General features: G+C 46.3%; 1 protein-coding gene across 3 annotated transcripts in view; it reads left to right on the forward strand.

Moving 5' to 3' along the window:
- The window catches only part of UBE3C (ubiquitin protein ligase E3C), a 418,441-nt gene that overhangs the window by 327,036 nt on the left and 74,434 nt on the right, over nt 1-16,971 (forward strand). For all 3 annotated transcript variants that reach the window (XM_063921903.1, XM_063921902.1, XM_063921904.1), the window contains exons 17-19: nt 4,674-4,771; nt 6,459-6,591; nt 15,176-15,423. In XM_063921903.1, the coding sequence (XP_063777973.1) occupies nt 4,674-4,771; nt 6,459-6,591; nt 15,176-15,423 (479 nt within the window). The remainder of the gene's footprint in view (nt 1-4,673; nt 4,772-6,458; nt 6,592-15,175; nt 15,424-16,971) is intronic.

Here is a 16,971-nt window from a genome sequence, read left to right on the forward strand (position 1 = left end):
TTGGACAAGTGGTCAGGGTCTCACCTGTACATGCTCCGGAAAATAATCCTATCATCCAGGACCAGAATCTCTCTCCTGTGGTGGCTGCACAGTTCTCACCTCCTAGAGGGACGCAGGTTCGGGATTCAGGATTGGATCCTGGTGACCACAGATGCAAGTCTCCGAGGCTGGGGAGCAGTCACACAGGGGAAAAATTTCCAGGAAAAATGGTCAAGCCAGTAAGCTTATCTGCACATAAACATTCTGGAATTAAGGGCCATTTACAACGGTCTTCTGCAAGCGGAACATCTTCTTCGTGGTCTGCCCGTCTTGATTCAGTCAGACAACGTAACAGCAGTGGCGTACATAAACCGCCAGGGCGGAACAAAGAGCAGAGCGGCGATGGCGGAGGCCACAAAAGTTCTTCGCTGGGCTGAGAAACATGCAAGCGCTCTGTCAGCAGTCTTCATTCCAGGAGTGGACAACTGGGAAGCAGACTTCCTCATCAGACACGATCTCCATCCAGGAGAGTGGGGTCTTCATCAAGAGGTCTTTTCAGAAGTGACAAGTCGTTGGGGAATTCCTCAAATAGACATGATGGCGTCTCGCCTCAACAAGAAACTTCAGAGATATTGTTCCAGGTCGAGGGACCCTCAAGCAATAGCGGTGGACGCCCTGGGTGTTTCAGTCGGTCTATGTGTTCCCTCCACTTCCACTCATTCCAAAGGTGATAAAGATTATAAGAAGAACAAGGGTTCAGGCGATACTCATTGTTCCAGACTGGCCAAGGAGGGCCTGGTATCCGGATCTTCAAGAATTACTCATAGAAGATCCCTGGCCTCTTCCTCTATGAGAGGACCTATTACAGCAAGGACCGTGCGTGTATCAAGACTTACCGCGGCTGCGTTTGACGACATGGCGGTTGAACGCCAAATCCTAGCCCGAAAGGGTATTCCCAGTGAAGTCATTCCACTACTTCAGGCTAGAAAAGCTGTAACGGCGAAGCATTACCACCGTATTTGGAGAAAATATGTGTCTTGGTGTGAATCCAAGAAGGCTTCTACGGAAGAGTTTCAGCTGTGGCGTTTGCTCCATATTTTGCAAGCAGGTGTGGATGCGGGCCTAAAGTTAGGCTCCATTAAAGTACAAATTTCGGCCTTATCGATTTTCTTTCGGAAAGAATTGGCCTCCCAGAAGTTCAGACTTTCGTGAAATGCGTGCTGCACATCCAACCTCCCTTTGTGCCCCCAGTTGCACCATGGGATCTTAATGTGGTGTTGCAGTTCCTGCAATCTAATTGGTTTGAACCTTTACGTAAGGTTGAGTTGAAATTCCTTAAGTAGTCATGCTGTTGGCCTTGGCATCCGCAAGGCGGGTGTCTGAATTGGCGGCTTTGTCTCACAAAAGCCCCTGTTTAATCTTCCATGCAGATAGAGCGGAGTTGAGAACTCGTCAGCAATTTCTGCCAAAGGTGGTTTCATCGTTTCACGTAAACCAGCCTATTGTGGTGCCAGTGGCTACCGACGCCTTGGTGGAATCGAGGTCTCTCGATGTGGTCAGAACTTTGAAAATCTATGTCGCCAGAACGGCTCAGATTAGGAAAACAGAGGCTCTGTTTGTCCTGTGGGCTCCCAACAAAATTGGAGCTCCTGCTTCCAAACAGACTATTGCACGCTGGATCTGTCATACGATTCAGCAGGCTCATTCTACGGCGGGATTGCCGTTACCGAAATCAGTGAAGGCCCATTCTACCAGAAAGGTGGGCTCGTCCTGGGCGGCTGCCCGAGGGGTCTCGGCATTACAGCTTTGCCGTGCTGCTACCACCTTTGCGAAGTTTTACAAGTTTGATACCCTGGCTGAGGAGGACCTCTGGTTTGGTCAATCGGTGCTGCAGAGTCATCCGCACTCTACCGCCCGTTCTAGAGCTTTGGTATAAACCCCATGGTTCTTGAAGCATCCCCAGCATCCTCTAGGACAGGCATTCCCAACCACGGTCCTCAAGGCACACCAACAGTGCAGGTTTTAGTGATATCCAGGCTGCAGCACAGATGGTTAAATCAAAATTACTGACCTACTAATTAAATCACCTGTGCTCAAGCCTGGATATCACTAAAACCTGCACTGTTAGTGTGCCTTGAGGACCGTGGTTGGGAATGCCTGCTCTAGGACGTATGAGAAAATAGGATTTTAATACCTACCGGTAAATCCTTTTCTCTTAGTCCGTAGAGGATGCTGGGCGCCCGTCCCAGTGCGGGCTGTATCTGCAGTTATTGGTTATGGTTACACACATGTTGTGTTGAGTTCAGTCAGTCAGTCAGTCAGTCTGTGGCTGATGTTAGTCATGCCGTTGCATGCGTTGTTGCTGAATGTCTTGTTGTACGGCGTGTTTGAGGTGTGAGCTGGTATGTATCTCACCTTAGTTTACAAATTAAATAAATCCTTTTCCTCGAAATGTCCATTTCCCTGGGCACAGTTCCTATAACTGGAGTCTGGAGGAGGAGCATAGATGGAGGAGCCAGTTCACACCCCTTTTAAAGTCTTAAAGTGCCCATGTCTCCTGTGGATCCCGTCTATACCCCATGGTTCTTGAAGCATCCCCAGCATCCTCTACAGAGTAAGAGAAAAGGATTTACCGGTAGGTATTAAAATCCTATTTTTTCTGGCTCACAAAGATGAGGTGACAAAAGGAGACACAGGAACGGAACATCCATCAGCTTTTTTTTTTTTTTTTGTGAGTCCTTAGTTGAATAACCCGGGTCAGACCCTTTCACACTGCACATCGGCCCGGGTCTGACCAGTCTTTAATTCTGGGTTGAAATGCAGGGTTGCTTGGCCCGTGCTTATTTCAGTTTGGCACTTTCACACTACACTTAACTGGCAATAACGCGGTTTATTTTGGCGATGTGAAAGGGGTTTGGAAAGGGGTCTCAAAAAAATGAACCCAGGTCCAGTGACTTGGGAATCCAAACCAGAGTGCGAGCAGTGTTGGACTTGGAAAGGCCCGGGCAACGCAGCAATGTAAATGGGTTACCCAGGTCAACCTAAAGCACAGTGAGTACCGACTCACCGGCGATTGGAGATGATGTAATCGAAGCGGTGGTGTAAATGGGGTCTGTCCCAGATTGGAACATTGTTCAAAAACTCGGTCAAACCTGGAATTTAGGTGTAAAAGGGGTATTAATAACCTTTCTCAGGTCAGTTGTGTTGAATGCAGCAACATTAGTTGCATTGTGCCTTTGTTGTATGAGGTCAGGAAGTGAGCAATTACCAATTTGTAAAGAGCAAGGGGCAACCAGAGTTCCTGTGACCACACAAAGTCCCTGCGTGTGCCTGCACCCGGGCAGAGGATTGAGTGTCATCTAAGTGTGTGATGGGAAGGGGAGCTAGCAGCACACCTTTGGGAGGCCCTCCAAGGAATGTCAGCCGCTCCCTGAAACCATGAGCACAGTAGTGATTACTGTAGTACTCTTACAGTTTTACTTTTCACAAACTACAGTACCTCCACATATTAATTCAAGGTAAAATAAATCCTTATCGGCACAAACCATGAAGAATTTGCATGCACCACATCAACTTTTATCTGCTGTTCCCAACTGTCCTTTCACCTGGATTCTGTGTTTTTAGACAAAAGGGTTCAATCAACTACAGTATATACCAATATACAAACCAATGGTATGGCCAAACAAAAGAAATGCATGAGAGGAGCTGCTCCCAGAAGAGCAGGTTCACCACTAATTTTCATTACTTTTGGTTAAGTAGCCATTTATATATTGTTTATCGTTTTAAAATAATATAACAAAATGTTGCAGTAAGTTTACAGAAAATATAGTGTTCAGACTAGAATAGGCACAGGTTAGGATTTGTGTAACTGGTTTGGCTGCCTCTGTAAAAGCTAATTAAGAAGAAAGTTCTGTTTAAGAACAGCTGGCTGTATTTACTTGTGATTCCTCATTCCCCTAAGTGGCATTCCTTGGGCTTCTAGTGCTGTGTGTATTGACTTATTCTGACCATCATTCTCCCCACATTGAAATGTTGATGGTGAAAAGTAGATCAACGTGACTAATTGACCAGAGTAATTGAGCTCTAGCTTTCTAATTGAGTCTTACCTTTGCTGTACACGCAGTTCTATGTTTCAACACATATTAACCCTTACGCATTCACTGCTTGCTTTGACAATTTGTTGTAACGGGGAAATGTACAATATAAGCTTACTATACGTAAACCACTAAAATAATTTGAATTCAAATCGGGTGTAGTACGGTATGCCGGCGCTCGGTCCCCCGGCGACCAGCATACCGGCGCCGGGAGCCAGACCGCCGGCATACGCGCGCCACACTATTTTATTCTCCCTCCAGGGGGGTCGTGGACCCCCACAAGGGAGAATAGCTGACGGTATGCCGGGTGTCGGGATTCCGGCACCGGTGTAATGTGCACCGGGATCCTAACATTCGGCATACTGAAGACCACCCTTCAAATCAAGTTAAACAGTCCTCTTGCACGATGTTTTGTAGTAACGCATGTTCACCAAGTGAATTTAAAGCTAGTTTTGAAAGTATAACATTTGTTTTAAGCGTCCAATGACAAAACTAGAAGTGCTAGAATTAGTTAAAATATTTCTACTGCTGGTTGGTTAGGTTAAAAAAATATATATATATGTTTTTTCTGCATAACCGCTGTTTTCCTTTTGATTGCAGTGGGTATGGAGCCAGCACCCCTGTCAGTTTCAGAAGAGAGACAGTTAGCAATATTAACCGAACTTCCATTTGTAGTTCCTTTTGAAGAAAGAGTAAAGGTAATCCTATGTTTTTACATTTTTAAAATACATTTTAAATGCTTTAGTTATATTACAAAATGTGTTTTGTGTTTACCAATTGTTTATGCTCTACTTTGGAATCTAATGTAGAGCAATATGTAATGGGGTTCGTACATTATCAAACAGAGATGGTGATTTAGGTTGTGAGAAGTATCCAGAGAACATTACCTTTATCGGGTATATTCAATTGAAGTCGGATCCTTTCCGACGTGCATTGTTGGAAAGGATCGGACAAAGCACTATTCAGTGAACGTCGGATTTAGCCGTTCTCGACAATGTCATTCCGACAGTTTTTAAAGTCGGATTGACATTACCGGAAATGGGGCCAAAAACTGTCGAATTTGGCTGTGTTTCCGACAGAAGCACGCAGACCGGTGGTTATTCCACCGATCCACGTGCTTTCCGACAAGTCGGAATTTCTGACTTGTCGGAAAAATAAGGGCTCCATTGAATAGGTTGGAACCCCTTCCGACCTAGAATAGTCGGAAACTGCTGTCTTTTCGACAAGACAGCAGTTTCTGACTTCAATTAAATATTCCCCTATGGGGTATATTCAATTCAAGTCCATCTTTTCAGACAAGCATTTCCACACACGCACGGAACCCGGCGGCCGAGGCGCTGACCTATCCGCATGACTGGTGGTAGGAGCGGGTAGGACAGGAGACAGTGCCGTTACTAAAGCAGCAGGCACGGTGTCCAGTTAGCCCCTGGGGGAGTGACAGACCAGCGGAGACAGCCCCTATAGCCCGCCATCTCTACTTCCTAATCCTACCCCGTCCCCACACCCCTCAAAACCTCTCCCCACTCCCTCGTCTCATCTCCTCAATCCAACTTTTTTTTAAAGTCTGATTGAGATTGTCGGAAATGGGGCCAAAACCTGTCTGATTTGGCCGCGTTTCCGACAAAAGCACGTGGATCCGCAGCTATTCCACCAATCCACGTGTTTTCAGACAAGTCCTGAATTCCCGACTTGTCGGAAAAAAACAGCACCTATTGAATAGGTCGGAATATTTTCCGACCTAAATCAGTCGGAAACTGTCGTCTTTCCAACAAGATGTCAGTTTCGACTTCAATTGAATGAATATACCCCTATGTCTCTATGTCCTGCCATTGTAAACTTCCTTTTATTAAGGCTGCATAATGTAAATGGTCACCAAACGTAAAATACTTTCACAAAAGCCGTGTGTCAACTTTGTTTGTTGAGTAGTATTTTAGCAAGCCCAGTTAAAGGGTGAGTAGTAGCATCAGTTTACTACTCAGTTTTTGGAAAACATATTTTTAAAATATGTTGGTGCTTTATAGACAGAAGTGGTAGTAATAATTCTGTAAGTATATTTAGAACGTCCTTTGGCGGTCATTACCTGCATAAGAGGACTCCGCCAATGTTGGTGTGCTTCTGCATGGGCTCAACAGGACTATCAACAGGACTGAGCAAATCAATGGCTTTTTTATGCTACCATTTATTATATAATTTAATAAAATCTATCTTACATGTATTGTAGAATATGTACAGTATTTACTATTAATAACAAATTTTAGGTTGCTGCTGTTGGTGTTGTAATACTAACCAAGCCTTGCTGGTCAGAGACTCGGTAGCAAGTCGAGAACCAGTCTCTGGCAAATTTTATGTATTCATTGATATATCAACATGAATTCTTATTGCTAGATCTTCCAAAGACTGATTTATGCGGACAAGCAAGAAGTTCAAGGGGATGGCCCATTTTTAGATGGAATTAATGTTACCATCAGGAGAAATTATATATATGAGGATGCATATGACAAATTGTCACCTGAAAATGGTCAGTATCAGGATTTCACTCTGTTTTTAATGATTGTCTTTCAGCATAGTATGTGATTGCTATTTATTTACACTATTACTTATGTTAACATTCCTTTGTTATTTTTTAGTTTAATAAGGAGTTTAAATAGAAGTGAAATTATTATTTGGATTTGCAATGTTTTTAGTTCAGGTAAATAAAAAAGATTTGCTTCAGTCAATGGGGTATATGCAATTGCGGTCGAATTCCCGAAATTGTCGAATTTCGGGTCATTTTCGCCCAAAAAAAAAAATCGTCAATGCAATTCAGTGCTTTCCGTCAAAAAAACGGACTTTCAAAATTCGACTTTTTGAAATTCGACTTTTTGCAAATTCGACTTTTCTGCAATGGTACAAGTGCTGCAATTCGACAAAAGCATATTCAATTCAAGTTTGGAAATTCGACAGCAGTGCTTTTAGACAGTAAATTCGTCATTTTCAATCCGCCACACTTTGGAGGGTGAAAACAATAAAAAAAAAATTAAACATGTTTTTTTTGGTGTTTTTTTGGGGGGGAATAGCATATCTATTTATATTAGAAGGGATTAGGTACTTTTTTTTTTTTTTTTTTTTTGGAGGCACAAGTATTATTTATATATTTTTTTAAATATTATTATTATTTATTTATTTTTAGTGCTGGAACGGGAAAATTTAAAAAAAAAATGGCGTGGGGTCCCCCCTCCAAAGCATAACCAGCCTCGGGCTCTTCGAGCTGGTCCTGGTTCTAAAAATGCGGGGAAAAATTGGGCAGGGATCCCCCGTATTTTTAAAACCAGCACCGGGCTCTGCGCCTGGTGCTGATGCAAAAAAAAACGGGGGACAAAACGAGCAGGGGTCCCCCGTATTTTTCACACCAGCATCGGGCTCCACTAGCTGGACAGATAATGCCACAGCCGGGGGTCACTTTTATACAGTGCCCTGCGGCCGTGGCATTAAATATCCAACTAGTCACCCCTGGCCGGGGTACCCTGGGGGAGTGGGGACCCCTTCAATCAAGGGGTCCCCCCCCCCAGCCACCCAAGGGCCAGGGGTGAAGCCCGAGGCTGTCCCCCCCATCCAAGGGCTGCGGATGGGAGGCTGATAGCCTTGAGTAAAATGACAAGAATATTGTTTCTCTAACGTCCTAGTGGATGCTGGGGACTCCGAAAGGACCATGGGGAATAGCGGCTCCGCAGGAGACTGGGCACAAAGTAAAAGCTTTAGGACTAGCTGGTGTGCACTGGCTCCTCCCCCTATGACCCTCCTCCAAGCCTCAGTTAAGATTTTGTGCCCGAACGAGAAGGGTGCAATCTAGGTGGCTCTCCTGAGCTGCTTAGAGTAAAAGTTTAAATAGGTTTTTTTATTTTCAGTGAGACCTGCTGGCAACAGGCTCACTGCATCGAGGGACTAAGGGGAGAAGAAGCAAACTCACCTGCGTGCAGAGTGGATTGGGCTTCTTAGGCTACTGGACATTAGCTCCAGAGGGACGATCACAGGCCCAGCCATGGATGGGTCCCGGAGCCGCGCCGCCGGCCCCCTTACAGAGCCAGAAGAGTGAAGAGGTCCGGAAAATCGGCGGCAGAAGACGTCCTGTCTTCAATAAGGTAGCGCACAGCACCGCAGCTGTGCGCCATTGCTCTCAGCACACTTCACACTCCGGTCACTGAGGGTGCAGGGCGCTGGGGGGGGCGCCCTGGGACGCAATGAAAATACCTTAAATGGCTAAAAATACATCACATATAGCTCCTGGGCTATATGGATGTATTTAACCCCTGCCAGTTTTCCACAAAAAAGCGGGAGAAAGACCGCCGAAAAAGGGGCGGAGCCTATCTCCTCAGCACACAAGCGCCATTTTTTCCTCACAGCTCCGTTGGAGGAAGGCTCCCTGACTCTCCCCTGCAGTCCTGCACTACAGAAACAGGGTAAAACAAGAGAGGGGGGGCACTAAATTGGCATATTAATATATACAGCAGCTATATTAGGGAAAAACACTTATATAAGGTTATCCCTGTATATATATAGCGCTCTGGTGTGTGCTGGCAAACTCTCCCTCTGTCTCCCCAAAGGGCTAGTGGGGTCCTGTCCTCTGTCAGAGCATTCCCTGTGTGTGTGCTGTGTGTTGGTACGCTGTGTCGACATGTATGAGGAGGAAAATGGTGTGGAGGCGGAGCAATTGCCTGTGTTAGTGATGTCACCCCCTAGGGAGTCGACACCTGACTGGATGGTCTTATGGAAAGAATTACGTGATAGTGTCGGCACTTTACAAAAGACTGTTGACGACATGAGACAGCCGGCAAATCAGTTAATACAAACGTATTTTCCAGTAGGGCCACACGTTACATGATCACGGCAATGAAGGAGGTTTTGAACATTTCTGATACTACAAGTACCACAAAAAAGGGTATTATGTGGGGTGTGAAAAAACTACCCGTAGTTTTTCCTGAATCAGATGAATTAAATGAGGTGTGTGATGAAGCGTGGGTTTACCCCGATAAAAAACTGCTAATTTCTAAAAAATTATTGGCATTATACCCTTTCCCGCCAGAGGTTAGGGCGCGTTGGGAAACACCCCCTAGCGTAGATAAGGCGCTCACACGCTTATCAAAACAAGTGGCGTTACCGTCTCCTGATACGGCCGCCCTCAAGGAACCAGCTGATAGGAAGCTGGAAAATATCCTTAAAAGTATATACACACATACTGGTATTATACTGCGACCAGCAATCGCCTCAGCCTGGATGTGCAGTGCTGGGGTGGTTGGTCGGATTCCCTGACTGAAAATATTGATACCCTGGACAGGGACAATATATTATTGACTATAGAGCATTTAAAGGATGCATTTCTATATATGCGAGATGCACAGAGGGATATTTGCACTCTGGCATCAAGAGTAAGTGCGATGTCCATTTTTGCCAGAAGAGGATTATGGACGCGACAGTGGTCAGGGGATGCGGATTCCAAACGGCATATGGAAGTATTGCCGTATAAAGGGGAGGAGTTATTTGGGGTCGGTCTATCGGACCTGGTGGCCACGGCAACGGCTGGAAAATCCACCTTTTTACCCCAAGTCACCTCGCAGCAGAAAAAGATACCGTCTTTTCAGGCTCAGTCCTTTCGTCCCCATAAGGGCAAGCGGGCAAAAGGCCACTCATATCTGCCCCGGGGCAGAGGAAGGGGAAAAAGACTGCAGCAAACAGCCTCTTCCCACGAACAGAAGCCCTCCCCCGCTTCTGCCAAGTCCTCAGCATGACGCTGGGGCCTTACAAGCGGACTCAGGCACGGTGGGGGCCCGTCTCAAGAATTTCAGCGCGCAGTGGGCTCACTCGCAAGTGGACCCCTGGATCCTGCAGGTAGTATCTCAGGGGTACAAATTGGAATTCGAGACGTCTCCCCCTCGCCGGTTCCTGAAGTCTGCTTTACCAACGTCTCCCCCCGACAGGGAGGCGGTATTGGAAGCCATTCACAAGCTGTATTCCCAGCAGGTGATAATCAAGGTACCCCTCCTACAACAGGGAAAGGGGTATTATTCCACGCTGTTTGTGGTACCGAAGCCGGACGGCTCGGTGAGACCCATTTTAAATCTGAAATCCTTGAACACTTACATAAAAAGGTTCAAGTTCAAGATGGAGTCACTCAGAGCAGTGATAGCGAACCTGGAAGAAGGGGACTATATGGTGTCTCTGGACATCAAGGATGCTTACCTCCATGTCCCAATTTGCCCTTCTCACCAAGGGTACCTCAGGTTTGTGGTACAGAACTGTCACTATCAGTTTCAGACGCTGCCGTTTGGATTGTCCACGGCACCCCGGGTCTTTACCAAGGTAATGGCCGAAATGATGATTCTTCTTCGAAGAAAAGGCGTCTTAATTATCCCTTACTTGGACGATCTCCTGATAAGGGCAAGGTCCAGAGAACAGTTAGAGGTCGGAGTAGCACTATCTCAAGTAGTACTACGACAGCACGGATGGATTCTAAATATTCCAAAATCGCAGCTGATTCCGACGACACGTCTGCTGTTCCTAGGGATGATTCTGGACACAGTACAGAAAAAGGTGTTTCTTCCGGAGGAGAAGGCCAAGGAGTTATCCGACCTAGTCAGGAACCTCCTAAGACCAGGCCAAGTGTCAGTACATCAATGCACAAGGGTCCTGGGAAAGATGGTGGCTTCTTACGAAGCGATTCCATTCGGCAGATTCCACGCAAGAACTTTTCAGTGGGATCTGCTGGACAAATGGTCCGGATCGCATCTTCAAATGCATCAGCGGATAACCCTGTCTCCAAGGACAAGGGTGTCTCTCCTGTGGTGGTTACAGAGTGCTCATCTCCTAGAGGGCCGCAGATTCGGCATTCAGGATTGGGTCCTGGTGACCACGGATGCCAGCCTGAGAGGCTGGGGAGCAGTCACACAGGGAAGAAATTTCCAGGGCTTGTGGTCAAGCATGGAAACGTCACTTCACATAAATATCCTGGAACTAAGGGCCATTTACAATGCCCTAAGTCAGGCAAGACCTCTGCTTCAGGGTCAGCCGGTGTTGATCCAGTCGGACAACATCACGGCAGTCGCCCACGTAAACAGACAGGGCGGCACAAGAAGCAGGAGGGCAATGATGGAAGTGGCAAGGATTCTTCGCTGGGCGGAGAATCATGTGATAGCACTGTCAGCAGTGTTCATTCCGGGAGTGGACAACTGGGAAGCAGACTTCCTCAGCAGACACGATCTTCACCCGGGGGAGTGGGGACTTCACCCAGAAGTCTTCCACATGATTGTGAACCGTTGGGAAAAACCAAAGGTGGACATGATGGCGTCCCGCCTCAACAAAAAACTGGACAGATATTGCGCCAGGTCAAGGGACCCTCAGGCAATAGCTGTGGACGCTCTGGTAACACCGTGGGTGTACCAGTCAGTGTATGTGTTCCCTCCTCTTCCTCTCATACCAAAAGTACTGAGAATCATAAGAAGGAGAGGAGTAAAGACTATACTCGTGGCTCCGGATTGGCCAAGAAGGACTTGGTACCCGGAAATTCAAGAGATGCTCACGGAAGACCCGTGGCCTCTACCTCTAAGAAAGGACCTGCTCCAGCAGGGACCATGTCTGTTCCAAGACTTACCGCGGCTGCGTTTGACGGCATGGCGGTTGAACGCCGGATCCTGAAGGAAAAAGGCATTCCGGATGAAGTCATCCCTACCCTGATTAAAGCCAGGAAGGATGTAACCATACAACATTATCACCGTATTTGGCGTAAATATGTTGCGTGGTGCGAGGCCAGGAAGGCCCCTACAGAGGAATTTCAACTGGGTCGTTTCCTGCATTTCCTGCAAACAGGACTGTCTATGGGCCTCAAATTAGGGTCCATCCAGGTTCAAATTTCGGCCCTGTCAATATTCTTCCAAAAAGAACTGGCTTCTGTTCCTGAAGTTCAGACGTTTGTCAAGGGAGTACTGCATATACAGCCTCCTTTTGTGCCTCCAGTGGCACCTTGGGATCTCAATGTAGTTTTGGGATTCCTAAAATCACATTGGTTTGAACCACTCACCACTGTGGACTTAAAATATCTCACATGGAAAGTGGTAATGCTGTTAGCCCTGGCTTCAGCCAGGCGTGTCTCAGAATTGGCGGCTTTATCCTATAAAAGCCCTTACCTAATTTTTCATACGGACAGGGCAGAATTGAGGACTCGTCCTCAATTTCTCCCTAAGGTGGTTTCAGCATTTCACTTAAACCAGCCTATTGTGGTGCCTGCGGCTACTAGGGACTTGGAGGATTCCAAGTTGCTGGACGTAGTCAGGGCCCTGAAAATATATGTTTCCAGGACGGCTGGAGTCAGGAAATCTGATTCGCTGTTTATCCTGTATGCACCCAACAAGCTGGGTGCTCCTGCTTCTAAGCAGACTATTGCTCGTTGGATTTGTAGTACAATTCAGCTTGCACATTCTGTGGCAGGCCTGCCACAGCCAAAATCTGTAAAAGCCCATTCCACACGGAAAGTGGGCTCATCTTGGGCGGCTGCCCGAGGGGTCTCGGCTTTACAACTTTGCCGAGCAGCTACTTGGTCAGGGGCAAACACGTTTGCTAAATTCTACAAATTTGATACCCTGGCTGAGGAGGACCTGGAGTTCTCTCATTCGGTGCTGCAGAGTCATCCGCACTCTCCCGCCCGTTTGGGAGCTTTGGTATAATCCCCATGGTCCTTTCGGAGTCCCCAGCATCCACTTGGACGTTAGAGAAAATAAGAATTTACTTACCGATAATTCTATTTCTCATAGTCCGTAGTGGATGCTGGGCGCCCATCCCAAGTGCGGATTGTCTGCATTACTTGTACATAGTTATTGTTACAAAAATCGGGTTATTGTTGTTGTGAGCCATCTTTTCAGAGGCTCCTTCTGTTATCATGCTGTTAACTGGGTTCAGATCACAAGTTGTACGGTGTGATTGGTGTGGCTGGTATGAGTCTTACCCGGGATTCAAAATCCTTCCTTATTGTGTACGCTCGTCCGGGCACAGTATCCTAACTGAGGCTTGGAGGAGGGTCATAGGGGGAGGAGCCAGTGCACACCAGCTAGTCCTAAAGCTTTTACTTTGTGCCCAGTCTCCTGCGGAGCCGCTATTCCCCATGGTCCTTTCGGAGTCCCCAGCATCCACTACGGACTATGAGAAATAGAATTATCGGTAAGTAAATTCTTATTTTTTCCCAGTAGTACTACAAGTCCCAGCAAGCCTCCCCCGCAAGCTGGTACTTGGAGAACCACAAGTACCAGCATGCGGGAGAAAAACGGGCCCGCTGGTACCTGTAGTACTACTGGGAAAAAAATACCCAAATAAAAACAGGACACAGACACCGTGACAGTAAAACTTTATTACACACTGCCGACACACACATACTTACCTATGTTCACACGCCGACATCGGTCCTCTTCTCCATGTAGAATCCACGGATACCTGAAAAGAAAAGTTCAATATACTCACCTCAGCCAGGGTCCAGAGATAAATCCACGTACTTGGCAAAAAAAGAAAACGGACACACGGACCACCGGACTGAAAGGGGTCACAGCACAGACAGCGCACAGCCAATCAGGTGAGCGCCACGGAAGTAGCGCTTCCTGATTGGCTTAAGGGACTTCAGTGACAGGAGTCACGTGGTGTCCCGGCATTCGGGGTAAGGGGTCTCATGTGTCAGCATGGGACCCCTTTCAGTCCGGTGGTCCGTGTGTCCGTTTTCTTTTTTTGCCAAGTATGTGGATGTATCTCTGGACGTGGATGTACCTCTGGACGCTGGAAGGTGAGTATAATTTTTTTCACAGGTACCCTCGGATCGTCGGAGACCGTGGCAGTCGGCGTGTCAACATAGGTAAGTATGTGTGTGTCGGCAGTATGTAATAAAGTTGTACTTGTCACGGTGTGTGTGTCCTGTTTTTATTTGGGTATTTTTTTTCAGTAGAACTACAGGTACCAGCGGGCCCGTTTTTCTCCCGCATGCTGGTACTTGTGGTTCTCCAAGTACCAGCTTGCGGGGGAGGCTTGCTGGGACTTGTAGTTCTTCTGGAAAAAACAATATTCTTGTCATTTTACTCTAGGCTATCAGCCTCCCATCCGCAGCCATTGGATGGGGGGACAGCCTCGGGCTTCACCCCTGGCCCTTGGGTGGCTGGGGGGGGGGACCCCTTGATTGAAGGGGTCCCCACTCCCCCAGGGTACCCCGGCCAGGGGTGACTAGTTGGATATTTAATGCCACGGCCGCAGGGCACTGCATAAAAGTGACCCCCGGCTGTGGCATTATCTGTCCAGCTAGTGGAGCCCGATGCTGGTGTAAAAAATACGGGGGACCCCTACTCTTTTTGTCCCCCGTATTTTTTTGCACCAGCACCAGGCGCAGAGCCCGGTGCTGGTTTTAAAAATACGGGGGATCCCTGCCCAATTTTTCCCCCGCATTTTTGGAACCAGGACCAGCTCGAAGAGCCCGAGGCTGGTTATGCTTTGGAGGGGGGACCCCACGCCATTTTTTTTTTCGTGTTTTTTCCCGTTTTTTAAAATCGCGGCAAAATCCGGCAAATCGGCCGTTTTTCGCCCGCGGGACTGTCGAATCCGTTTTTCATTGAATATGGTGAATTCCGGCAGCCACCTGCCGGAATTCACCTGTCGAATTTAAAAACGGCGATAATTTGCCGCGATTCGCCGTGAATTGCATATACCCCATAGTCTGCTATAAGTATATGCATCATATTAACCCTGATGCAGCGGGCTCCTCCCCCCGATGCCGGCACTTATCGCGGCACTGGCAGGCAAGATAAGCGGCTGCCAGGGCCACTATAAACATGGGATCAGGGACTTATCCCCGATCCCATGTGTTTTTTTACGATCGTGGGTCCATTTTCACCTGCCGAAAACGGATCGGCTGCAATTGGATACCTTCCATGGTCGTAATGGGGAAATTTATTATGATATTGTCACTTTACTGCACATTTATGAAAACAAATTCTACTACTGATATTTATTAAAGACACTAACGCACTTATAATATTAAATATTTTGCTTTAGTGATGTACAGTATAAATCTTTGCTTTGTACAGTTTGCCTTTTCTCTGTTCTTGCAGAACCTGATCTCAAGAAGCGAATCCGTGTCCATTTACTTAACACACATGGTCTGGATGAGGCTGGGATTGATGGTGGTGGAATATTTCGAGAATTTTTAAATGAGCTGCTGAAATCTGGATTTAATCCTAACCAGGGATTTTTTAAAACTACTAATGAGGGTCTGCTGTACCCCAATCCTGCAGCACGAATGCTCGTTGGAGACTCCTTTGCCAGGCACTATTATTTCTTGGGCAGGATGCTGGGAAAGGTAATATATATATATCATTATTTCAAAGGTCTCGTGGGGCGAATGGTTGATTTGTTTTTATTATTAACTGTAATTTGCCACATTGAAAGGTTTTAATTTTCCCTTAATTAAGCATCATTTATCAATACAGTTAATTCTGCCAATAGAAACCCCCATTTTCTTTTGCTGGTAGATGCTCTTGTATAATATACTGTATATAATGTTATGTCCAGTTTCTTGACTGAGAGAGCTTGGTACCATCAGCGGCATAAATCAGTGGTTCCCAAACATTTTATTGACTCACAGAGCCCTAAAGTATCAGCATTGGTATCACGGCACCTCAAGGACAGATTGATTTTTGTTGGAAATTCTGCAAACGTTATTCACTTAAGTAAATTGTACTTACAGATCATGCTTCAGTTCAGTTGTGTGGTGGTGGACAGTGGTGCACATATTTTATGATTGCTAGTCACCAGCTCTGGTTTCACCTATCGCATGGAACATAAAAAATGTGATTTGGTCCTTGACTCATTATCCTGTGGCACCGCTGAAATTACCCCGCTGCACCCATTTTGGGAACCACTGGTGTAAATAATTTTTGGCACTGGGGATTTAAAATCTTCTTACATTAGCAAAACACGTAGCAATGGAAATTGGATGTATGTAGCCTTCACTTCGGAAAACTATATTTATTTATTTTTTATGTAGCACATGAATTGTAATACAGGTTGAGTATCCCATATCTAAATACTCTGAAATAGTGAATTTTTTGAGTGAGATAGTGAAACCTTTGTTTTCTGATGGCTCAATGTACACACACTTTGTTTAATTCACAAAGTTATTAAAAATATTGTGTTAAATGACCTTCAGGCTGTGTGTATACGGTGTGTATGAGACACAAATGCATTCTGTGCTTAGATTTAGGCCCCATCGCCATGATATCTCATTATGGTATGCAATTATTCCAAAATACGCAAATATACAATATCCGAAATACCTCTGGTCCCAAGCAATTTGAATAAGGGATACTCAACCTGTGTTAAGCTTTTCTTACTGTTGTTCCAATTGTAAAGCGCAACGGAATATGCTGCGCTATATAAGAGACTGTAAATAAATAAATAATTCACCATTTTATCATTCCAAAAATATGTATTCATAAAGATAATATTCACAACCGGTTGCTTAAAACCTAAGAAATTTCCTCATCAGAGGCTGTAATGCAATGAATTAAAATGAAAGACACAATAATTATTTCATATGACACCATGGGGGTAATTCAGATCCGATCATAGATTAGCACATTTTCAATCATTTACTCTGACATGCGGGGGGGGGGGGGGGGGGGGGGGACGCCCAGCACAGGGCTTGTCCGCCCCTCATTTCAGGCCCAAACCCCACGCACAGGTACAAAAGCATTGCACGGCGGTGATGCTTTTGTACCTGGCAAGTAGCTCCATGTAGCTTGCAGGCCGCTACTCGCCGCGTCCTGGGTTGCATCGCTGCATGTGACATCACGCAGCCGCCTCAGCCCTCCCCCGCAACGATCCAGACATGCCTCCGTTGTCCGGA

Source organism: Pseudophryne corroboree, chromosome 5 (assembly GCF_028390025.1).
Source record: "Pseudophryne corroboree isolate aPseCor3 chromosome 5, aPseCor3.hap2, whole genome shotgun sequence".
In the NCBI taxonomy this organism is placed as follows: domain Eukaryota; kingdom Metazoa; phylum Chordata; class Amphibia; order Anura; family Myobatrachidae; genus Pseudophryne; species Pseudophryne corroboree.